At 44.3% G+C, this 26,408-nt stretch overlaps 1 protein-coding gene across 2 annotated transcripts in view; it reads left to right on the top strand.

The window, feature by feature from the left end:
- The window catches only part of LOC146812807 (alpha-2-macroglobulin-like protein 1), a 747,116-nt gene that overhangs the window by 656,699 nt on the left and 64,009 nt on the right, over positions 1-26,408 (top strand). For both annotated transcript variants that reach the window (XM_085619917.1, XM_085619918.1), the window contains exon 31: positions 21,691-21,803. In XM_085619917.1, the coding sequence (XP_085476043.1) occupies positions 21,691-21,803 (113 nt within the window). The remainder of the gene's footprint in view (positions 1-21,690; positions 21,804-26,408) is intronic.

Raw genomic sequence — 26,408 nt, 5'->3', positions numbered from 1 at the left:
GCATGACCCTTTAATAGGGGTCACTTCAATGAGTTCTGAAGAATGAATTAAACAGAATTATTTATTTATTTATTTATTAAGACGTTTTATATAGCGCTGGCCAGACCCGAGGGTATCGGAGTGTTTTACAGCAGATTCGAGCAGGAATCACAAAAAAAGGCATAGGTATACATATTGGTTCATAAAGCCCGGCGTGCTGAGCAACATTGAGGTAAGGAAATCCTGAGATAACCTCAATGAGTGCACAATGTCTTGGGCTGAACTTCATTTGGGGAGGGGGAATGAGGAAGGGATCGGAGAGAGGGGAAGAGGAAGGTCTTGGTGAAACATTGTCAGGAGGTTACAGAGTGTAGGCTTGTGCGTTTCGATGTTCGGTGGCGTTTCTCGGTTCAGGAAGGCACGGTTGAAGAAGAGGTCTTTTAGGAGTCTTTTGAATTTTACAAAGGAAGGGATAGTCCTGATATCAGCTGGGATGGAGTTCCAGATTTTGGGTGCGTTTCCAGCAAATGATTGTGTAGCGTTTTTTTTTTTACGTGTTTTCATGGAGATGAGTAGTAGGTTGTTGGAGCTCCTGAGGTTTCTTGTCTGCCCGGTTTTCTTGAGTTTGGAGGCCAGGTAGTCTGGTTTCCTTGTGTGCAGGTCTTTGTGCATGAGGCAGACAGTTCTAAAGCTGAGAGCCATTTTAGTTCTCTGAGTGCGGGTGATATGTGATCAAATTTCTTAACTCCGGTTATCATTCTGGCAGCAGCATTGAGAGTTGTTTTGAGGGGGGCTAGGTGGGATTTTGCTGTACCGGTGAGGACAGCATTCCCATAGTCGAGTCTAGATAGCACCAGTGATTGGGTGGCTTGCTTGAGGTCCTTGTGGAATAAAGGGTTTTATTTTGTTGAGTAGCTTTGGATTGAGAAAGGCACTCTTTGCAGAGATCTTAATGTGTTTGGCCATGGTCAATTTTGGGTCTAGGGTGATTCCAAGTGATTTTACAGAGTTAGCCAGGGTGGGATTACCATTGAGAGCATCAATTTATTTTTGCCATTCTACGATTTGAGGGTTTTCTTCTTTGTTGGAGATGAGGAGGATTTCAGTGTTGTCTTGGTTGAGTTTGAGGTGGTTTGTTGATAGCCAGTGTTGGACTTCTGTGAGAGTGTTGTCAAATCTCTGAATGTCATCAATGGAGGAGGTTTCCAGGTAGGACAGGGTGTCATCTGCATATAGGTGGAAGGGGATGTTGTTTTTTTTTAGTAGGGTGGTGAGGGGTTCCATGTATATGTTGAACAGTTGAGGGGAAAGCACTAAGCCTTGGGGGACACCTCTGCTTACGGGGTGTAGGTCCGATGTAAAGGTTTTAATTTTTATCCTTTGGGAGCGGTTGTGTAGGAAGGAGGAGAACCAGTGTAGGACCACCTCATCAGTACCTACTCTATCCTGGAAAGCCTTGATGAGTAGCTTGTGATAGACCGTGTCAAAGGCTGCCGAAAGGTCCAGTGGGATGAGTAGGCAGCATTGGTCAGTATCTAGAGGCTTGTGGATGTCGTCCACGATGTTAAGGATCGCGGTTTTGGTGCTACAGCCTTTTCTAAAGCCCGATTGGTGGGGATTTAGCAGGTTGATGTTGTCCATGTGCTGAGTCAGTTGTAGGAGAACGCATTTTTCGAGGATTTTGGATAGTAGGGGGACATTGGAAACGGGTCTGAAGTTGTTCAGATCGTTGGTGTCAATGCCTGGTTTTTTCAGTAGTGGCGTGACTTGGCCGACTTTGAGGCAGTCTGGTATGATGCCAGTTTTCAAGGAGCTGTTTATGATCTCGCACCAGAATGGGGCAAGGGAGAGTTTCAGCTTTTTGGTCAATTGAGTGGGTATAGGATCAAGGATGTGAGATGCGGGTTTGGAGGAGGAGATCAGTTTAAGAATCTCAGATTCAGGTATGGAGTTGAAGGATTTCCAGGCTTTCGTGGGGGGCTTGCGTGTGCTGGTTTCGATCTCTGAGGTTGGGCTTTTGCAGGAGGGATTGAGGTTGATGTCTAGTGAGAGCTCAATTTTGGTGATTTTGTCGTCGAAGAAGTTGTCGAAGTTGTCACACAGGTCTTTGGAGGCCTGGACTAGGGTTGCAGAGGGCTTGTTGCCTGATGATGTTAAAGAGTTCTTTGGGTCTGTTTTTTTCTCGTTGTCCAGAGCGGTGCAGAAAAAGGTGGATTTTTCGTTGTTGATGTGTATTTTGTATTTCCTTCGGGCTGCTTTGAGTTGTTCGTGAAGGCTTGTAGAAGGGTTGTTCCTCCATAGTTGCTCTGTGGCTCTAAGTTGTCTCCTTTCAGCGTTGATGTCCGTGTTGAACCAGGATCTGGATGGAATGTTCCTGGTTTTTTTTTAATTTCAGGGGGGCTAGTTGGTCTAGGATGGACATCATAGTTGTGTTGTAGTGGGAGGTGAGTTCCATTGTGGAGAGGCCATCTGGAGAGATAGGCAGGAGCGAGCTTATCTTTTCTTCTAGGTCGACCATATTGATCTGTGTTAGATTTCTCATCCATTTGGGGGAATCTGAGATGGAAGGTTGGTGTGCGATCAGTTGAGTGATGTGGAATAGTATTATGTGATGGTCGGTGCAGTCAACAGGCAGGATGCGGTCTATTGTGACTGTGTCGCGTTAGACGATGATGCCATCTAGGATTGCTCCTTTGTGATGGGTCTCATCTGAGCAGTGTTGGGTAAGGTTTTTGCTGTGTAATAGCTCATTCAGATAATAGATTAGTGAGTTGTTTTTATCATTCCAGTGTAGGTTGAGATCTCCCACAATTAGGTTACTGGTGTCTCGGAGTGAGCAGTGGGCAACCAGGTCAGACAGGTGTTCAGAAGATTTTTCAAAAACAGTCTAATGGTTATTACTATCTAACCAGCATTAATAATGTCATCATTAGCTTGTGACAATCGTGCAGCCTATTAAAAAAGGTAAAGCACCGAGAACCAGTTACAAACTGTCAAACAAAAGGTTCAGTGGAAAATGAGAAAGCATGCTTGCCATGATTGGATTGATGTGCTATTAAAAACCGTACTACGAAACGTGCAGAACCAAGCAAAACAGTGCTCTAGATCCGTGAAAGTGTCTTAACGAAGGCCAGATAAGAGTGAACAACGGATACGATACGTGATGTTCAGAACTCATGCTGGTGCTCGTGTACAAAGAAACTGGGTCTGTTAAACCAAGAGTCTAAATACGCCGGGGTGATAAGGTGATCCCACTGCTTGAACCGTGATGGCATTACGTGCACATTCAAACAATCGCTCGTGGCAAAGATAAAAATATCTCATTAGACTGGTAAAAAATTAGGCTATAACATAAAATTGAGAGCGAAAAATCATTCGTGCCAGAAACTAAAAAGTGCTGAGTTTACCGGAACGGTGAAAAGATCCCACATGAGCACCAGTACACGTTCTGAACATGATGTATTGTATCCGTTGTCACTCTTATCTGGCCTTCGTTAAGACACTTTCACAGATCTCGAGCACTGTTTTCCTTGGTCTGCTTGTTTCGTAGTACGGTTTTTAATAGTACATCAATGCAATCATGGTGAGCATGCTTTCACATTTTCCACTGAACCTTTTGTTTGACAGTTTGTAACAAGTTATTCGGTGCTTTACCTTTTTTTATAGGCTGCACGATTGTCAGAAGCTAATGATGACATTATTAATGCTGGTTAGATAGTAATAACCAGTGGACTGTTCTTGAAAAGTCTTCTGTTTCATTATTGTTTCAGAACTCATTGAAGTGACCCCTGATGAGGGGTCATGCTCAGACCCGAAATGCATTGGGATATATGATTTTGGTTTTCAACGACGTATGCAAAACTTGTTAGGCGCTGCTACCTACCACTTGTACTCTATAGTCCTGACTGGCTTGGATTTTCTTGGTAAATGGCCGGCTGGCCGGGTGGTTGGGGGGCCCCATGCTGCCCAAATGGCTGATTTCAAAGGCAAGAAAGACAACAACCTGCATGACATACTAAAGCTCTTCACCAGTGCCTCTTCCAAAGAGGCCTTCCTTTACCCCAGCCAAAGAAGACAATGGACAAGATGTCGCCCCGATTACATGGACCTTGCTGGAATCCCTCTTTGACTCCATCAAGACTAACCTACAAATGATAAAAAAGTGCCTGTCACAAAAACTACAGGACATGAGACGTGACCTGCGCTCACTAGGAAACAGAGTGTCCACCCAGGAAGACAGCGAGACTGCAGGAATGCCAAGGAGACCTCTAAGCCCATGCAAAAGACCTTGAAAACAGGTCACAACAGAATAGTATTAGACTGTGGGGGGTGCCAACCTGAACTGAGAGCATGGACATTGCGGGCTACACAAGAGCCCTAATCCTGCAAGTCAATCACATAATGCCTTCGCTCTAGAGAGACCTCTTATGGCTAGGAATTCCCGTTTAGGGTCATCTGCCGCTGGGAGGGCTAGCTGCACCAGCCTCAAGAGACTCTGAGGCTTGTGGATTCCTGAGCCTGAGGCCGGAGTCTGGTCAACGTTAGCCTATGTGGGCCTTGGGTGGGCATCTTTGTGGGCCTCGTATTCGCACTGGCCCTTGAAAACAACTAGGGGCTTGCGCCCACATTCAAGCATGATTGCACATGAGCACAGGGAGGTCCTGGATAAACTCTCACAAAAAACAGGAAGCAGCTTCGAGCAGCTCTGAGACTCCTCCTGATGCACCCCCAGACAACATGTTAAGTTGTGGAAGGCCTCTCTCCACCCTGACTTGCAAGATGGGCAGGGGGTTCGTAGAATTGACTTCTTCATCCACTGGTAGGCATTCTCTATGTTCTAGACTTGATATTCTGTTCTCCATTTACTATGGACTTCACTGTGGTGATACTAGTTTTGCTTTTTGTTGGAAAATGTTTGTATTTGACACTAGGCTACCCAGACTGCATGCTGCTAGTCAACAAGGACCTGCAACGCATACTTGTACATGGAGGTCTCTGGCTCCCCCCCGCACAATGCAAATCCCAAGGTCCAACACATTACCATCCGTTTCATTCACTCGTGATGGAAATCAAAGTTCTTAGCCCCAATGTCAGAGGCTGCAATATTGTGTCTCCAGGAGCGCTGTGGAAGCAACATATGCCTGCTCTAGGAGACACACTTGGTATTGAGAGATTAAATATGAATGAAATCTTGATGGTTCCCCCAACAATTCTGGTCCTCAGGGATGGTAAAAAAAGAGGGGTGGCCATTCTTCTCTCCCAGGGCTTAAGATTAGAAGTGCTAGGGAAACGTGCTGAAATTATTTATTGCCTATTGGCATATCATATTCCCTTTCATTCACAATATCTGCTATATGTACTCCCAACGAAAAACAGAAACGATTTATTGAGAAGGCACTATTAGATACATACTCTTCAGTCCCTGGATGCAACTGTTCTGGTGGGCGGCGAATTCAATCTAATGTTGAATAATGAATTAGATTGATTGGGCCAGCAGTTCGGTCTTACCAGAGTGCCCTGAGCAAAAGGTCTGAGGTGGCTGAAAGATCTTTGGAGGCGCTCCTACCCCAGAGACCAGGACCACACATTTTATTCCGAGGCACACAAGACTTATGAATGCATAGAGTACTTTCTGGGCACCCCTGCTATTCAGACCCTAGTCCTAGAGGTGGGCATAGTTCCCATGTCATTATCCGACCAAGCCACCATTACACTAGCAAAGCGGACGGATGGTGCACGCTCGGCCCCCTATGCCTGAACGCTACGAGACAGTCTCATCCAAAACACAAACAATATCAAGACCTTAAACACTGCCTACACTGCATACCTACAGAACAACAACACTGGAGAGCTGGCCAAGGACACGCTTTGAAATGCACTGAATGCAGTATTCAGAGGGGATCCAATCGCCCTATTGGCTCAAAATTGCAGACTGAGGAGAGAAAAATGAACACAAACAGGAAAGTAACTCAAGACAATCCATGAGCACACAGGTGCCTCCGGGATATGGAGCCAGCAAGACAAGGCATGCACACAGCTCAAATGCTTGGACCTCGTCAGGGTGGAATACACTCATATGCACCTTAAGCACAAATTTTACACTGGTGGCAATAAATGTGTCAGGTTGCTAGCACAGTGTCTGTTCTGAGAGGCAATACGAAAGCATAGGTAAGAACAGGAATGGGAGTAGGGAGGAAATCATGGAGGACAGACAAATATCGGGTGTATTTCAGGAGTTTTACCAATCACTATGCTCTGATGAGACTATCCCTCAATGATGACACTATCCTCACATACTTAGATAAGGCCCAAATAAAAAGGTTTTCCATTGCATAAGCACAGAAAATAGAGGGGCCGATAAGACTCTAAGAGGTGATCTCAACAATAGCTTGTCTGAAACCGCTAAAATCCAGACCCAGGTGGATTCTCACCTCTATTTTACATAACATTCTACCACGTCCTGGCCCCAGTATTCACCATAGTATTTAATACCTTTACTGACACAGGGACACTCATCTAGCTTATGCTCGAAGCCTCCATCAGGGTATTCTCCAAGACCGGAAAAGACAAAAATGCTCTGTATTTCATATAGGCCAATCTTCCTCCTCAATATTGATGCAAAACTCTTTATGAACATCCTAGCAACCAGACTTAACTCATACATGCCCGGCCTGATTGAGCCTGACTATGCAGGCTTCATCACTACCTAACACTGCAAGGACAATACCAAACGCATGCTACATATCATCAAGTAGGTCCATTGATTCAAAAGGGAGGCTCTCCTGCTAACAGGAGATGCAGAAAACGCACTGAACAGAGTTCACTGGCCCTATCTAATTGCTATCCTAGTGCTTGGGATTTAGAGACAGATTCTGCCACTGGATCTGGAGTTTCTACATCTCTTCATGGGCCAGGGTGATGGTGAATGGGGTCTCCTCCGATTTACTCCCTATACGAAGAGGAACATGTTAGGGATGTTCACTATCAGCACTATTGTTGGCACTCTACATGGACCCATTCGCACAGAGAATCAGGTTGACCCTAATATTGTTTGGATCCAGTTAAGGGGTGCAACTCATACCATCAGCTTATATACAGATGACATGATTCTGATGCTTGTCAATCCTCTGTCTTCCCTACCTGCCCTGGTGGCAGAGCGGCGTACATTTTGAACACTCTCGGTTCAAGGTCAGCCTACAAAAATCACTTATACTCCATCTGCCAGTACCTCAACACCACAAAACACAGTTTTGTGCCCAATACCCCATAGAGTGGGCTGACACTCAAATCCCCAACTTGGGGGTCCACCGCGTGCCCTCTAGGGCTCAGACTGCTGATATCAACTACCAAAATCTTTTTACTGAAGTGCGATTCGAACTTATGAAGTGGCGTCATCTCCACTTCTTCTAGCTGGGCGGGGTGGCCGCAATAAAAATAACTATACTGCCCAAGATCCTGTACATGTTCCAGACCCTTGCGTTGGTGACCCCCCACAACTCCCTGAAAACATTGCAGCTGGCAATCAGAAAATTCATTTGGGACAGAAGTAAGCCATGCATGCAAAGGAGGCTCACCTATAGACCAAATGGGGAGGGGGCCTAGGGATCTCTCACATAACCCAATACTTACAGGATACCCAACTCTGGGCTTTGGTGGGTAGGTTAGAGCCTCCTCCGAAAAGTATTGGTGGTTCCTATACCAGTCAGTGGCTGGTACACACATATGGAAAGTTCCTTGGCTACCACAAAAATAGGCATGGGGATTATATTCCTCCCCATCACAAGAACTGCCCTTAGAGCACTGGCAAAGTTGCGGCACCAGAGGCTTACCTACTTTTCCCTCCCCCATGATGAAAATAATAGAAAAACAATTAAAGTAAATAAAATATATTAAACAACCTAACTTTTAAATTATTTATGCTAAAATATCTTTGAAAGATTTCCAGGATGAACTCACATGTAATAAGCTATATGCAATGAAAAATCACTAAAAATTAAATAAATTAAAGCAATTTAAGTACAGTATTCTAATTACAATCCTACAAACTTTCGTGAAAATGCACAATATCTGAGAAACTAGGATGTCAATTTACTATCGTAATCCAAACTAACAAACATTGAGTAAGTTGTAAAATGTACTGTACTAGCTCCAGTCTAATAAACACTGGGGAAAGTGCACACATTCAGTGGTGTGGGATCTACTTTTCTAACTCTAGTTTTAAAAATAGTAGGGAATGTGTACACCTGGGGCTGCAGTACAGGTCAAATTTACAATTCTAACTCGAGTCATGCAAAAATTGGGGAAAGCGCGTACAATTGGGAATGGGAGGAGAGACCAATTTTTCTACTCTAACTCCAGTCCAATTCATATTGGGGAAAATATATAGATTGGGGGGCATACATACTGTTCTAACTCCAGTCTAACAAACATTGGAGAGGTGGTCAGATTTACTGTGCTCTCTCCTAACAAATATAGGGGAAAATGCAATATTCATTGAGGTGGGGTCTATAGTTTGATGGAATACAAAATGTGGAAAGACACTGTAAAATTAGGTTCCTCTGAGGACTCGGCACCTGTTCATCTGCTAGCTCTAGATCACACGCCATATAGGGAGCAGTTCATCTATGGAGTTGCACCATCCCACACTAGTTTGTGGCTTCTTTGCCAGCAGTTGCCTCTTTTTTAGGAGAAAAGTACCAATATGAATCCAAGGGAGACATGGAATTCAAGAGAGCTTATTAAGTGATCAGCTCCTTCTTCATCTGGGTATTTTCTCTGTGCGCAGGATGGTAAGATCCCCAGAAAACGTTTCTTTGAAAAAAAAACATTAACATGGAGGCACTGGTTTCCTTATTTTGTACTTTAGTAGCCCAATTATACACAAAAAGCTTTTAACAGCAAACCCATTGTTTTTGGAGTTTTTGTGATAAAACACAAAATAGAAAACCTATCCTTTAACATCAATTTTGAACAGTCCAAAGTAGATATTGCATCTTTTAGAATTTCCAAAGTTACACCTTTTACATTATGCCTTGCATGGTGAGTCAGGCTGCTGTTTCTTCCAGCACATTGAGATGCCTTGGTTAACACAGCAACCTATTCCACAAGGCTGTTTTTTTTAACTTTAATTTTTTGCTTAAGTTCTCACGAGGTGATGAAGTGAGCTAAAGAATGATGATGATTAAACACAGATCTGTGACTGGGGGTGAGTGTCAGACAAGTTTCAGAGCCGTGTCCATCATCTCCTTGTGTTTGCTTTGTTCACCCCAAGTTGGCAGGGTATGTCCAGACGTGGGTCCCATGCTCACTTTGCCACTGGATTCAAGCTAACCTGGCTGATGATGGGTGAAACTCCGAAACTGGTCCCAGGATGCTTGTTTCCGGTCCAGGGAAGACCTGGCTTGGCAGTTTGGGTTGGGCTGTTCCCATGAGGAACAGAATTGAGATTGATTTGCATATGGCTGGGTCTGAACTGGGGTGGTGAAGTGAGCTAAAGAATGATGATGGATTTAACCCAGATCTGTGACTGGGGGTGAGTCGCTGAAAAGTTTCAGGGCTCCATCCATCATCTCCTTGTGTTTGCTTTGTTCGCCCTAAGTTGGAAGGGTATGCCCAATTGTGGGTCCTATGCTCATTTTGCCACTGGATTCAACCTAGCCTGGCTGATGATGGGTGAAACCCCAAAACTGGTCCCAGGATGCTTGTTTCCGGTCCAGGGAAGATCTGGCTTGGGAGTATGGGCTGGACTGTTCCCATGAGGAACAGGGTCAAGACAGATTTGTATATGACTAGGTTCTGAACTGGACCGGCGAAGTGAGCTAAAGAACGATGATGGATTAAATCCAGATCTGTGACTGGGGGTGAGTGTCAGAAAAGTTATAGCGCTCAGTCCATCATCTCCTTGTGTTTGCTAAGTTCTCTCTGTGTCATAGATACATATCATGTCGTTTTACATGGATAAATACTCAATTGCATTTGTGAGAGGCACCTTATACGTTGTATGAATCATTCACATTTATACAGTAACATACATGCTGGGCTTTGGTGCAGGGACATTCGTTACAGCGCAGTTTGGGTATGGTTCATCGTTGAACCTATTAGCCCAGTGTCATTAGTCTTTGTTACCAGCGTACTGTAACCTGTCCAGTACAGAGATAATGGCATTTGTGTTCATTGGGTTTCTCCTGTAGAGTCCCGCTCCCTCAGGTACTCCCTCAGAGGTTGACAAAAATCTCTAGGCCTGGATGTGAGAGGCTGTAATGCAACGAAGAGTTCACTATTGGTATCACAGTACATCAAACTTTTAATCCATTTTTCTACAGTTGGTGTGCACTTGCTTCCCCAGTGTAGGGCAAGCTTCCTTTTTGCAAGAAGCAATGCTATTGCTACAAACCTACGTGATGCTTTAAGTATATTAGTGACATGTCCCAGTAATGCCAGCAGTGGGGATGGCTCTAGTTGAAGTTGTGTTATTTATGTAAGTTCTGATATGAAGCTATCTTACCACAGGACCAGGTCATGTGTGCAAAATCCGCGGCAAGTGTGTGACACTTAGGGCAATGGGAGAATCGGGCAGGATCAACGTGAGCCATCAGTGCTGGTGTGGTGTAGGTTCTTTGCAGGAATTTATAGTGTATTAGTTGATGACACTGATTGCAGGACACCAAGTTAGTTTGAGTACAACATTCTTGCTAGATTTTATATGTGAGTGGGTGCCCCAGATCTGCCTCCCATGCTGCTATCAGCCTGGTGTCTCGTACCCGCATGAGCTCTAAACATACACTATACAGCCTAGAGATGAGGTGGTCTCCATCTATGTCTGCGATGAGCAGTGTGAGTGGTGCAAAATGATCCGATTCTATTGGGTATGTCGGTATTCTATCCCTAAGAGCAACCTATAGCCGGTTTAAGACAAAATGATTGAGGTAAGGGGCATCTCAAAAATGAGTGTCTTTCGTGTGGGAGAAGGCATGGCCATTAGGAAAAGGTCACCAAATGTGTGTATGGCATATCGTTGAAGGGTGCATTGCACCAATGGTTCTTGTGTGATGGGTAACCATGGGTTAGCCCCCAATAGGAATGCCTGCAAATATGGTATCATACCATACGTCATTTTGAGTAGTCTCATCCATGCCCAACTGGTAGTGGATACAATTTGAACATCTTTTCAGTCTTGTGACAGGCCAGGTGGCAGTAGAGCTCTTAATATCCTGGGGGTCGCAAGGTCCGTCTTTGGCTTAGCTTAAGGGATGCCTTCATCCAGGTGATACCAATGCCAAGCTTAGCTGCGCTATGTGACCAAGTAGTAAAGATGGATATTTGGGACTCCAAATCCTCCTCACTTGTATGGGAGGACAAGAGTATTCCAGCTAATGCGGGGCTGTTCCCCCAAATGAGATTTGTCAAGAGCATTCAAATTTGAGCAAAAAAACATTTGTTAAGGGAACAAGAATGTTGTTGAACAGATAAAGGAGCTTGGGGAGAACCACCATTTTAATGATGGCTTTATGCCCAGCTATAGATAATGGGAGCTAGAGCCATCTATCTATCCTGGCACCAAACTTGTCCACCACTGGCCTATAGTTGAGCCGCAGTACCTGTTCTTTGTACCTGTGCATGTATATCCCCAAGTACTTAGTCTCTGCCCCACACCAGGTCAATGGGAACTCGCCGCATGTTCGATCTTTTACTTCTGTCAATGGGAAGATCTCTTATTTTTTCCAGCTTGTGTGTAGCCCAGAGAGAGTTCCAAAGTGCGCCACTTTGCTTAGGAGTGGTGGAAGGTTAACAGCCGGGTGCCTCACATAAAGCACAATGTCATTCGCATACAATGTTACTGATAAGGGGCCGGTCTTAAACTGAAGCCCCAATTAAAGTATTTTTTCTGTAGATCCCACACCAGGGGATCCATTGCTATTATAAAAAGGAGTAGCAACAAAGGGCAGCCCTGCCTAGTTCCACGGACAATGGGGAATGACTCCATCAATGTGCCATTAAGCCTGATGTGTGCTGTTGGTAGTGTATATAGCAAGCATATGAGAGACGTAAATCTCACAAGAAGTTTCAGTTCCTGCAGTGTGGCATGCAGAAAGGGCCACTCCAAGGAGTCAAAGGGCTTTTTGGCACCCAATAATGCCGCCACAGCCGGGAATGTAGGGGCTATCCTATGGAGTACGCAGTAGATCTGTGTGGTCTGAAGCCTGCTTGCTTTGGTGATATTATCTACCCTATGAGTAGAGCCAGCCGGGTCGCTATCATCTTGGCCTATAGGAGCCACATTGTAATGGGTCCTTCCTGGGCTTCAGAAGTAGAGTTATGACCGCTTCTCTGCATATAGGAGGGAGTGCACCCACTGTCAGAGCCTCTGCGTACACGTCCAGGAGATATGCCATGAGTAGGTGTTTGTACGCCTTATAGAAGGCACCAGAGAATCCATCATGGCGGGGTGCCTTGGTATCATCCATAGCACCTATATCTTTTATGATTGCCTCGATAGTGAAAGGCTCGCTCAGGAACTGCTGATAGTCAGCCAGTAGGTCCGTCTGTCTGGTCAAGTAGTCCGGGGCACTGCACATGGGCTGCATACGATCTAAAGCCAACAGGTCTCTCTCCAACCAGGACAGTGTGCGCAGGATGTCCCTCAGTGTTCCCGCTTGTTTGTAGATACAGACTTCCCTTCTGTAATATGCCTTGAAGGCCTCACACAAGGTGGCTTGTGATGAGACTAATCCCTTATTGAGCTCGAGATGGTCTATTATCACTGTACGGAGTTCTGCCTGAAATACAGCGTCATGTAATGTCATGTTAGGGAATCGCCACTGCCACTCAACCGCTCCCACTGCAGGGACATGCATAGTCAAAAACACTGGTGAATGAGCCGATAACGTATGGGGGAGGTGTCTGATATCTAAGATCCATGGTATGAGGGTGCTCGATAGGAGCCAGTAATCTAGAGGTGTCCACGTGTCATGTTGCATCGAGTGGTGTGTATAAACGTATTCTTGGGGGCGCTGCTGTAGCTATACATTCATCAGTGCATATGCATCGCACAGAGCCTTGCAAGACTTTGCGTGATTGGGGTTTGTTGATGGGGCCATGGCAGTACAATATAGCTTTGGGTCCAGTAGGATATTAAGATCGCCCTGAGGAAAATGTGGTCTGTGTCTACTAAGTCTATTTGCAATTGTAAGCACTGATAAAAATTGGGGTCATCCACATTTGGGGAATATACGTTGACTAGTAGAATATATTGTCCCATTAGATGACCTGCAACCAGCAGATATAGCCCATGTGCATCAGTTAGTGTGGACATGTGCTTAAAAGGTAGGGTCTTGCGTATTAGTATGGAGACACCTCGTGAGTAGGAGCTATAGTTAGAGAAGAAGCGATGAGATCCCCAGGTAGAGGTAAATGTAGGTTGGCCGGTGGGTGCTAACTGCGTTTCCTGCAGAAACACGATATTGACCATATGTCGACGAGCGTACTGTAACACCTGTCTGCAGCTATGTGAGTTGTTTAGCCACCTCACGTTACAGGTCATGAACATGATGTCTGCATAGGGTCTAACATGAGCTTGATGTAACATACAATGTAACTGTTATATACTGCAGTATGTAACAATAAAGGCAATAGATCATGAGACCAAGAGTGTAGAAAAAGAAAACCATGTATAAGAACAGCTCCTAATATTCCCAACCCCCTTCCATACATGGCAGCTGTCTGCCAAGTACAACCCTCACATAACAAATTTTCCAACTTCAAAGCTCCCGCTAGCCATAAATGGCTGCAAAGTAGTATACGTGTGAACACCATAGATGGGTGGCAACGCCACATTGAGTCCCCACATCCTGCAGGAGAAAAGTTATAAGGAGTGTTCTACAGCTGCATTCCATTCACATCCCTTTGCAAAGGAAATGTCAGTATGATTGCAATGTTATTTAACCACTACAGTAGAGACATGAAGCCATGCACCTTTCCACGGTCAGCCAAATGGCAATAGGTCTACGCTGGCACTGGGGTGGATATCCGGTGGTGATCTCCCAGGGGATTCCCTTCGGGAGGTCTGCTGTTTCCCAGAGAATTGTCTGCAAAACGTTTGCACGTTCGTAGGGCTGTCAAAGATACGCGGTTGGCCATTTAGAGTCCACTTTGGGGTGGGCCGGGTAGATCATGCTGTATCGGAGGCTCAGGTTTTGAAGTGTGGCCTTTACTCCTGTGCACTTTCGTCAGGCCTCCTAGACATGTATCATGAAGTCCGGGAACGTGGATATTGTGGATTCTTGCCAGCTTAGTGGACCTTTTTCTCTTGCCAGCCTTAAGACAGTGTCTCAGTCCCTGAAATTCTATAGCCTTGCAATTATTGGCCTGGGAGGGCAGCCAGGGTTAGGGCATGGTCCGAGCGATCGGTAAGAGCCTTCAACTACAAATGTGGCCGTGAAGGATTCCCCGCCAAACAGGTCTATCAACAAGCATTCGGCGAATTGATCCATACGTCCAGTATTTGTGAATTCTGGAACACCTAAAATGCGTAAGTTATTCCGGCTGCTTTGTGCCTCCAAGTCTTCGTTTTTCATGTCTATCGTTTTCTCTAGTTTCTCGAGCCTGTCCAGTTTTTTGGCTGTCTGAGCTGCTCCATCTTCGATGTTCGATATTCTACCTTCTGCCATATCCAGTCTGAGATTGTGCCGATCGATGCGCTCCCCCATCATGTCTAGCCGCCTATGAAGTGCATCAAATCTTCCGTCTGGTGCCTTGAAACCTGATCTCAATTCTGCCATCAGTGCATCCATGCCCTACGGCAGGTCTCCATCCACCGCACTCTGTGCAGCACTCACAGCCATCTTCTGGTTCTGTGTCGTACTTTGGTTCTTCACTGTGTCAAAGGGTAATCAGCGCTGTTTAGGGTCTCTGCGTGCCATCCTCAACTGAGCATATGCATGCTCTCCACCTCGCCCAGGACTGAGCGAGGTCTCGTCCATTCTCCGCTGCGCCTTTATCAGCACCTCGATATGACTGCTGGCACCGCACCCCAGTGGCTGCTCACTTGGCACCTTTCCAGAGACTCAAGGGCTGTGTAGGCCTCAGTACGCACCCCTCATTCAGCTCAGTGAGTGGGGGCTTGGGTAAATCCAGTGGTTTCTATAGGGGCCTCAGGGGAGCAGGGTCCGATAGTCATTTTCCACCATGGGGAGCAATGATGGAGCAGCCCAGAGCAGACTCTCTATGACCCTATTCGTTGGCCCAGCTTCCTGTGTCAATCGGTAGGCACCCCCCGGTCCTGAACTGAGACTCCGTCGGGAGGCGCTACTGGTAGACTGGCCAGGAAGACAGGCAAGTTTAGCACGGAGAAGGGAGGTAGGTGCAGGGAAAGGTGCAGGCAGCGGGATGGCCTGGCGCAGTCCGGCGGGCCCGAGTCGCAAGGCTCACCTGTGACCCCTGTCACCACGGTGCCTCCGGCGAGTTGGCCCGGGCCACCCATACCTCTTGGACGGTCGCAGCTCCAGTTAATATCCCTCCATTCGATTCTGCCGCAGCTCCGGCCGATGTCCCGCAGGCAGGATCCAGCAGTTTGGCTCACTTCATCATCTCCGCAGTCGAACTCGCAATCGAAGAGGAGGGGCCCACACAGGTCTGCGCCCCACTTCTGCAGGTGATATGCAATGCCGGAGTGCTCCGGGGGCATCTCCACACCGCCTCTTCTCTACCGCTCCGTCCAGGCACTGCAGGCCATTGTTGCGTCATCGAACTAGGCCGCAGTTCGGCCCGACTCCTGCATCCAAATGCCAGCGGTCCTGTAACACCGCTCCTCTGCCCCCAGTGTGTATAAAATCTTGGGATGTGTGCCAGTGTAGTGGGCGAAGCGTTAATATGCAGGGACATCAGCCAATGAGCCCGATTTGGCTCGGATTCGCAGGGATGTAGACGGAGCTTCAACTCTGCGCGTCCATTACAGTCAGTGGCTTGGCCACGGCTGTTTTTGACTGAAATTTCTATTTCTGATCGGAAGTTTTGCTATCACACCACATCTTTCAGTATATGACCTTATATAACAGAAAGAAGTTCTGGATGGATTAGCTGACTCTTCTTTCTAGAGCCTAACTCAAAAAGAGGTGTACAATTTATCTGGAGATGCCATAAAAAAGGCTAAGTTGCAGTTGTGGACATCGCCTTAAAGCAAAGCAGCAGAAAAATGGACATGTGCCATCAGACTCACTCACCTCCAGGCAGGACAAGGGAGCAAGCATCCTTGCCTAATGCCCTGGGCGTGACCAGTCATGATCTCCTCATGGTGACCCCGACATTCCATTATGTCTTGTGTGTTCTCAGTCAATTTGAGGCATTCAAATTTGATGTTGTCAGAAATTGCTCACACTACCCCCTTTCAAGATCTGTCTTGATGTTGAGTAACTTGGTGTCCTCTGGGGTTCACCCCCAGTGCTCTTGTTTTCGAGGGGTCATTTCTTGAGATCCATTGTGCATTCTATGAAGAGAATCAGGTGGGTTAACTTACTTCCTCTCTGAGGCCAGCTTTAGACTTGCTTGAGGAACCTCTGCCCATTCTATCTACTACATACAACCCTCATATCAACAATCAAACAGTCCACCCATCTAGGAGGTAGCACAACCTTCATCTGAGGAACCTTTCTTCCAATGCCTGCCTTAGTGCAATTCCTGGTCCACCAGTAAAAGAATACCGGTTGTGGCATAGCCATAAGAGATGTAGAAGCACTAATATGACAGATCCTCCAAGGAAGAAGCAAAGAAAGAACATCACTTAAAGTAGCAGAGGTCTCCTAAATCAGCATTCACCCAAAATCGTCTTCTCTTTCATCCTTGTTCTTTACTGCTCAGAGGCACTGAGATAAGTGCCTGAGGAGGTAATTTAGACCTCTGCAGGTGGCCCTCCTGCCTGCTAGGTTAAGGGAGTCCATGGCCTCTGATCCCTTATGGAGAGGACTGCCCATCATATTTCACAATCCCAGCATGCCGGGCATGGATTTCACTACCTTCACGGCATCCACCATTATGGTAGAAGCTAGAAAAGCAGAGAGTAGTTTACTAATCTGGCACTATGTTTTGGTGCCCCTTGGCAAACTATTTTGTTTATCTAAAGCGAAAAAAAAACAATGGCCCTGATGTGCAGGGAGTTTTTTCCCAGCATGGTTGGCCATTAATTGATTGATTTCACTGCAGAGCACCTCTGTTCCTAGCATGACAGTCACTGGAAGGGAAATCTATTTACTGATATCCCACTACAAATAGGGCAGAATGACTGTCACTGTGTCCTGGCGGTCCAGCGGTGGCTAGCCATCGAGTCAGTGGTTTCCAATGCACAAGGGGCCACCCATACCTCTCGGACGGTCGCAGCTCCAGTTAGTATCCCTCCATTCGAGTCTGCCACAGCTCTGGCTGATGTCCCGCAGGCAGGATCCAGCAGTTTGGCTCACTTCATCCCTCCGCAGCCTCTCTCCGCAGTCGAACTCGCAAGCGAAGAGGAGGGGCCCACACAGGTCTGCGCTCCACTTCTGCAGCGGTGGCTAGCCATCGGGTCAATGGTTTCCAATGCACAAGGCAGCCAGAGCAGAACATTTGGTGAAAAAAGATGGGTTACAATGCTACTCTGAGCAATTGCCAGTGAGTAGACTATTTGCAAGCATTTCTCCAATCACCTTTTTAGTTTTCGATGCCTGACATGGTGAGGCTCCACCCTCAGACACCCTCTGGTTCCCCCCTCTAAAAGTGCATGGTTGAATACAAATTTGGTGGACATGACATCACCTAATGTTTGGAAGATGCCCAGCACCCACCAAACTCAAAATGACACCATTATATTATTTTTTCTGACACTAGTGTTTGCTTAAGGTTGCACTTACCGAACTCAGATCACTCTCTTGACACAAATGTTCTTGCACTTGTGAGGATTTCCCTTTTGGATATGAGGATCAGCAGTCGTTCAGGCTACATAGAGCCACACCCTCTGACGACAGTTTCTGCTGTGAGCGGTGCTCATCCTTTACAATCTCCATGGGAGTTCCAGAGGGCGGCGCAAGTGCCACATGCCATACTCTTGAGGTTTATAACATGGGTGCATGGTAGTGTAAGTTCTCCATCAGTGGATCTTTCAGAAATTCAGATGCTGGAACATTTTCCCATCTTCAGACTGGACTGAGAACGCTTGGTAGTTAGTTATGATTGCAGTGCAAACATATACATACATTTAAAAAAACAGTGAATCAAACATTGAATAAGTGTAGCCTATCCACTATTTTATGACCCAAGCTCTGACCATGGAGATGGAGAAACTAAGATCTTCAACACTCTACAGAGGTGCCAACTGCTAGGTTTTCTACAGCATGTCAAGCTGGCAAAAGGGAGTCTTCAGACCTCTGCTCCTTCTTCCAAATCTGTGTTTGACTTTAAACCTGATGGGCAGCCTTTTTCTCTGGGATCTTCTTCACCCCCATTTGCAGGCGTTAAGCAATTCATGCTCCTCTTGTGCATGGGTGGCTGAGCCTTGAGCCTTTATTATGGGTGACTCACTTGAAAGATGACTCCTCAGGTCATAAGCTTCACATGGAGCAACAAATATATCCATGAGAGATCTTCACAGTTATTATGTATTGCCTTCATAAATCTGGCCATTCAACTGAGGATTGTGACATTTGTCAAACATAGAAACATCTCCAACCCTCTAGGACAGAGATGGTGACCTCTTGACCCTTGAAAGCCTCTTCTCCCAGTGCAGTCAAGGGTTTTACCCAGTCTCTTACTCATCCTCAACATATCTGGCGAATAGTATTCAATTTTTAATCAAAGGGCAAGTTACAGTTATTCAAAAATATCTCTCATATATATTCTTCAGTCTATCAATGGAGACTTCTGCTATATGCCTTTTTCCGCATTCCTTACATCTGCAGCACTAAGAGTATCTCAAACCTATGGTAAATTGTGAGCATAAAGAGAGAAAATGAGAGATAGGTTGAAGTGCAGAGTGTAGTATGATATTCATAACTTTACAATGTTGAGGATGTACCTAGTACTTTGCTTTGAGAACACTATGGATGGCCGCAAGTGCTACAGAGTGGGTAGTACCCAAGTGCGAGCAAAGCATTGCAAGTTAAGAGATTGTCAGATTTCCTGCTTTCGGGAAATGTCTTGAAGGACAATGTCACCAATGGTTTTCTTTGCTACATTCTCTGTAGACAAAGGGAAAGTGGTGTGAAAGAGTATTTTTTTTCTCCAAATTTGTCCTGTATTTTGCACGTTTATTGAATGTGTTAATTGAGCCCAGTTCTTTGACAAAGGGGTAGATTATCGACTACTCACATAATGAAAGTCTCCTTTGTAGGTTCAGGAATATCTTTATTATCACTGAATTCAGTTTTCCATCATGGTATTTCCTCTGATATAAAAAGTAGCAAGGGAATAAAAAAAACATTTCTGCATTATTTTATTAAAAATCCAATTAGCCAAACCATACAAAATAATGTATATGCGACTGCAAGCTTCACATGAGCAATGTTTTTTAAAGTAACAGGAAATAGGTCTTCGATACATATTCTGAGATTGAGTAAATTTGTTCCTGTCACTTTATAAGCCCTGGAAACTGCCCTATCTCACCACACAGAGCAGGATGTCAGTCAAGTACTTAAATTTCTCTGCTCACAGAGCAACGATCCTGAACACTGCTGTCTTGTTCCTGAGGTTGTTTTTGACTGCAGTTATTTTCTTCACGATTATGCATTCACCCAGTGTCTTAGGACATCTACAGTTTTCAACAGGGGTCAATGGGACTGTTTTCTTCCGCCGCTGCACCTAAAAGAAGCTGGTCTGGTGCCCCAAGAAACACAGGGATGGCTACTGAAAGGAAGATCACCATATTAACGAGTGCCCTCGTGAGAACCATCCCAGGATATAAAACCTATTCAGATAAGACCCCACGAAGGTTGCTTTAGAAGAGTTTTTTAGTGAGGGCATCCCTTAAAGGATCACCAGTCATCACAACCCCCTAAAAGATAACACTTTAGCCCAGATACAGGCTCCATAACAGATTGGCGGTTCTGCCTTCCTGTATACCAGACTCTCTTCTACCATGATTTTCACTAATGGGTGACCTGGTGAGTTTTTATGAAGTCCTCTACAGGGCTGCCCAGAAGATAACCATAGGTACCATCCATCAATCCTACTTCGCAAATATTGGTCATTTATAGACACTCCAGATGGAGCAATAGGCAAGATATAATGCGTCTCTAGATCCTGAGCATCTGGCCCTAATCACTGACACATTTCTTACAATATTTTTTATTTGACTTTTTATGAGAAGTCAAGAGAAATTCAGAGAAGCAGATACAGAGTTTACATTTCTCAAGCTAATCCAGTTATAGACTCTCAAGAGGTGGTTTTCCACATGAGGGAGTGGGCTGCCTCTGAAATGCATCAATACTTTTGTTGAGAATCCTTTACTTTATTAAGAAATAAATAAAGGAAAATGTTTAAGAGTGAGGCAATGTAACAGCTACATTCCAATATAATCATTTGTTAGTGAAATTTAAACAATCCATTAGCCCACATGATCTAGTTCACACAAATTTTAACAAATATTAATTTTGTAGTGACCTGTCCGCGTAAAGGGAGTCCAACAATTTTAGATATGTCCATTTTATCCCCCCCTTTGAAGTGACCATAAGTGAAGATATAGGGAATAAATGTGTTGCTTCTCTGTGGAAATTGCTCTATCGTGAGTTCTTTAGTAGATAAGCATAAGAAACCCACTTCTGTGTGGATTAACTAAAGCTCATTTGTGATAACATAAAAAACAAACATTGACAGAGCCAGACCCAGCAGGTGTGAATGCACTTGATTATAGGTGCATATGCACACTGCAACACCACAACTACAGGCACACAGATGTATGGATGCGTGCACATGCAGATATCAAACATAACTGTACACACCTGCCCACAGACTACACACACAAGCAGGCACCCCCCACACTTTGAGGCATACCCAGGTACATCCACTGTCTGTTGGGTGCTTCTATTAAGTCAGGTTCTCCCTTCTTTTTCATTTATTTAAATATAGATGATTTTCTATATGACTAAGTATTTCTGAATTAATATCTGTGTTTGGGAGCATGTGAATTTTCGCATCTTTGCTTGTATTTGCATGTCTATTTTAGTATATATGTGTGTGTTTGTGTGTGTGTTTTGGTGTATGTGTATCTGTGTGTTTAAGTGCAACTATGCAGCACCCTGTCCCGATCTATGTGTCGATTATGTGTCTTGGTGGCTGTATGTTTGTGTCTGTGTGTTTCTCTGTCTTCGTATGCATTTGTTTGTTCACATGTGTTGACGTGCCTGCCAGTATGTCTTTGTGTGTGGTGGTGTATGTACATCCCTGTGTATCTCTGCATACATGTGTATTCATATATAGATGTATGTGGGTTTACATGCTTGTATGTAAGTTTCTCTGTATGGCTTTGTGTATGTGTCTGTGTGAGTGCCACTTTGTTCTGCCTGTATGCCTCTGTTGTGTGTGCGTGAGCTGTGTGTGAAATGTTTCAATGTGTCTTTATGTGTCTGGTCTTAGACGTAGGGGAGAGTTGAATTTGCATTAACATTGTCTATTGTGACACTCACTTTATGTCCATGCGGATACAAAACCTTGTTCTGCCTGCTTCACGGATGACTGTCACTTCTTCTCTTCACACAGGTGATATTGTCATATAACACCCTGACTCATAACATTCGTCCAGCTTTTTACATCACGGTGGAGGCCTTCTTGACTGATGCAACAGGAAATCTCTTCTTCACCATCTATTTAAGGTAAGGGTTCTTGTCAAACCTCCTGTGTCTTGTATGCGTCTCACTACTTCTCTCTCTTACTGCCACTGTTGGCCGTGTGACTGACTTGAAAACCACTCCTATCAAGCATGCAGATCTTTCTTGTGAGGGATTATTATGCTGTAACATGGACCACCTCCAGAGATTTATTCAACATCCACCAGTCACTCTGGTATGTTGTCCTGCTCGCCTTTCTTGCAGGTTTGTTCGTAATTCCCTGCTCCAAACAGGTAGACTCCAAAAAATGCCATCAATCTGAGAATTATTTAGCCCCTAAGTGTAGCCACATCTCCAAGTTTGAGTCCTGCCCCATCTTAGTATGTCACCAATGGCCACCTCTAGTTCCTGTTTGATCCACCAACAGGCATGGTACCAGAATATTATAGTCTAATTATTGTTTGATATAAATATCTTCTCATCCATCTTGTTTAACAAAAATATCGTGCGATTTGAATTAATAATAGATCATCTATACCCAATATCTTATTTTTGTCAATATTTAGGGGACAATTTTTATGTCACACAGTATTTTTGCATGCAACATTCTTACTTCCAATCACTTCTAGGAGGGGTGTGTTTATCGGTTCTCATTCCTCAACTGAAGAAATTGCCTCCCTCTGATTCACATACCTTGTACAGAAGGCTTCAAATGATCCGTTGCATACTGTAAGCATTCTTAGCAGCTGAACCTTACAAGACTTGGTCATTGTGTCTGGCAAGTTGCCATCTAATGAGTTTTTGTTCTTTCTATCTTGGTATTTATTTGAGATTGATGGAAAAGGGCATTTTCCTTGCAATGTTCAAAGAAGGAACTGGTACTGAAGAAGGCCCATTACTCTACCATAGGATGGGAAAATGCTACATTTAATTGACTAATATGCAGTGCTTGTTTTGACCTGTTAGAAGCCCACGAGCTCATTTGGAAATGATGACAATTTGAACAGAGTTTCACCAGTTGCTAGTTTCACCCTGATAGTTTGGCTTTTTTCAGTGAAGCTAGTAATTCAGAGAGGTATGGTAACTCCCTTTAATGCCCTCCATCAGAATTACTGGAGCACTGAGAATGAGACTCGCTGAGTTCAAATGGAAACATTTCAAACTAACATTAGCCATTTTAGCTGCAATCAGCTTTTTTCAGCTGAGGGGTTTCTAAAATAGGTCCTAGACTGTATCTACATTCCTTAACCATTTCCAAGTGTGAGCCATTTATACTTCTGATAAACCCATTAGAGTTATCCCAAGACACCATACTTTGGCCCTGTGATTAATGTAAATGTTCGGAGGTTTACTTTAAACAGCCATCATCAAAGACTAGTGCAGCGGGCCTGTTGAAGTGTTGTCTGGAAGATTTTCATCATTCACATGGCTTATAACTTGACATAAAATGCCAATCAACAAAAAGATTCTTCTTTCTTTTTTTTAAGTTCTCTTGTGTTTTTTTTTTAACAAGAACACCTTTATTTCCATGAGTGGAATCAAGGCTGCCCTTTACTATAACTATGTACATTTATTGAAGCCACCCTGTCAAACTCAATGCCTTCATCATATATTACTTTGATTGATCCCCTTGTCTTACAATGTTCGGCTTTCTCCACTTCTTTTTACCCTCTAAACCTTCTTTTGTGACAAACTTCCTCTTTCAGACACTACCTAGACCCTGCTAGCACTAGCACATCAGCAATTCATATTGCAACCTTCAAAACCAACATGTGAGCTTGAGAGGCTATCATTCCTACTCATATAAGGCAGATTTCCAAAAGAATTCATCTGAGCTTCACTTGATCTCTGATCCTGCACAAGTATAGGGATGACAACATGTCCATCCTGTAATAAGAAATCACTTGCAGCTCACTACGAAAGGGTAGAGAGTTACTAGTTGCAACAAAAACATCAGTATTTAAGGAAACATTCTTTGTACAGTTATTCGTACTGCCCGGCCGAACACAAAGTACTTTAGTCAGCAGTAACTGGGTGCCACCAGTTCTATATGTGAGTTGAGTACCGAATGAAGTCATACTACCACCTCACACCCCTATTTCCTTCCTACAGAAGAAAGGAAAGCTACACTATTGTATCCCCTTCTTTGTCTATGATGATGTTTGAGAACAACCGTCCAATTCTGCAAGTCCTGATATTGGTCTTGCCCCATAATAGTATTTGAGATGCAATCTCTAACAGTGGCCCTTCTGGAATCCAGTCATTAGATAATGGACCCAGAGTTCTGTATGAAAGTTGTGACTAATGTCTCGATAATATGGTCCTTACCATGACAATAAATCCTGTGATGCAGTTGACAAAAGGCTTTGGAGCTGTTCCTAACAGTGTCTATCTCCTGGAATCGTACATACAATCAGGGATTACTCATTACCCCCAAATCATTTGGGAAACAACACAGAGGTAGATTGACTTTGCACCAGAATAGAGTTCCACTTATCCCTTTTACTGATTGGACTTGATCAGCAATTACCACTACTTTTTTTTAGAAGGACAAATATAGTAGAGTTATTTATTCAGACCTGCTCAGGATGGGGTGGGGACTTCCATTCCATGTGGGCTAGCTCTCCTCATCTGATCCACGGCCATCCTGATCCACCACTGGCACAACCTCACTAAACTTAACGTCAGTACCTTGTCTTTGCTTAGAGGGCTGCCCTCTCATCCTACATGAAACCTCATCAAGGTGATGATATATACTGGTACTTGAGATGTATCAAAAACATGATGTCATTGTCCCAAGCCTTCAGCTTCAAGCCTTCTGCTCCTTCTCAACTTCCACATTCTCTGGCCAGCCCACTCCCATTCTGTGCTCAAAGCTCAGCTTGTCAAGTTCAGTCATTAGCTCCATCTTCCTTGCTTATTTGCCCCCACTTGCTCTTTCATTTATTTTAACCTAGAGTGTTCTCCAGTCTCCACTGCATTAGTGCACTGAAATTTCATGTATTCACCTTTAGGTGCCACCTGTGGGACCGTGAACGGCGAGGCAGACTTTTCCCAATATATGGACCAAACCAGAACTATGAAAATATTCTTTTGTTGTTTCACCAATACAGCAAACAGCGGGGTGTCAATCAAACATGTCTTACAATCTAATACTAAGCCATGCCTTGCCACCAAGTTTCAGACCCAATTGGGGCTATTCATAAAGCTGACTTACGCTTGTGTGTAAAAGAGTTATTAAATAAAATATGCTTTCTTTTTTAGATATTTTTCAACAATTAATTATGTTCTTTTATATTTTAACTATTTTAAATATTTAAATTTAGTTTAACATTATTTCCTATGGGATTTTATTTTAAGTCCCCACCACCATTATTTTCTATGGGAGGGTGCTGCAGTGCCAGTGGTTGGCCATGTGTGGTGTTGGACATTCTCCAGCTCTAAGCTGGAGTAATTTACTATTGTTGTGGGTCCCTTTTTTGCTGTTTTAACTTTAGAAGAGCAGTTTGTGAATAGCAACGGGCTTTCTCTTTTGTGGGTGAGTGCAGTCGCTCCCTAACCCCCTCCCATTTAGTAGTAAGAATGCCACTTTTTCCAGCCACTCCCCTGGCCCTCCTATGTTTACTCTGAAGTAGTAAACTTGTATGTGTGATGCTCTCCCCATAAAAAAGATGGGTGATGCTGAGGTGGAGATTTGCACTCGTAGTTTGTAAATAGCATTTTGTAGTACTTTAGTAGTATTGTTGCAGTACTTCTCATTGTACTTCACAATGCAATTTGTGAATAGGCCACACAGTTTTGTCTTGCCTCTCAATAAGCACCTTCATTCGGACGATGGGGGTCTGAGCTTTGCCTCTCCCATAATTCACATGGCTTTGAGGTGAGCCCTTTTGGACTGGGTGCAAAGGTTGAACTCCTCTCATCTTTACATAGTGTTCCCTTACCCACAAGTTCAATGAGAATTGTTCACAAAATTCAAATGGACATGTTTGATTCTAAGTTCTCGCTCTGAATTTGCAAATTAACATAGGTATGTTTGGGTTTCTTTCCTCTGTTTTGGAGAGCAAACAACTTCAGGCAATCCTCTGTTCTTCATCGTTGGATCTTCATTGATAGTCATAAATGCTAGGATAATTCCTTGTAGCATGTAGGCCACTCAAAATACTTTAATTTCATAGATAAGCGAAAGGCTGAAAAGTCAAGCATTCCTGCGGCAGAAAATTACCCTTTCGAGTTTGTCAAAAGCTTATCAAAGGCAATGTTTCCTAATTGATTTTTAAATGTTTTAGATTACTAAAAAGCGAAATCCCTCAACAAAATTACTTTACAACACCTTTAAGTGCAACCTTTTCCCTGGACACATGTCAAGACAAACATGACTAAAACGAGATGGCCTAGAACAGCATTCTGACCCTTTAAGACTCCAGGAGTTCCTGTGTCCCATGGTGCGCAGCACTGGTAGTTTATGTAGAAAGTCACAGCCTTTTCTGGCTTGGGATTGTGGGATCTTGGTATACTTGTAGGTCCTCTAACTCATTTTCTGAAGTTACTTTTTGGAATTCACCCTATGTTTTTCATCCCAAAGAAGCTTTTGAAAGTTTTTTTTTGCCATTTTCCCTTACATTTTTTAGTCAATGTACCTTCTCTTTT

This window comes from Triturus cristatus, chromosome 7 (assembly GCF_964204655.1).
Source record: "Triturus cristatus chromosome 7, aTriCri1.1, whole genome shotgun sequence".
In the NCBI taxonomy this organism is placed as follows: Eukaryota; Metazoa; Chordata; class Amphibia; order Caudata; family Salamandridae; genus Triturus; species Triturus cristatus.
The sequence above is the reverse complement of the archived record's forward strand: the minus strand, read 5'-3'. Positions and strand labels throughout refer to the sequence as shown.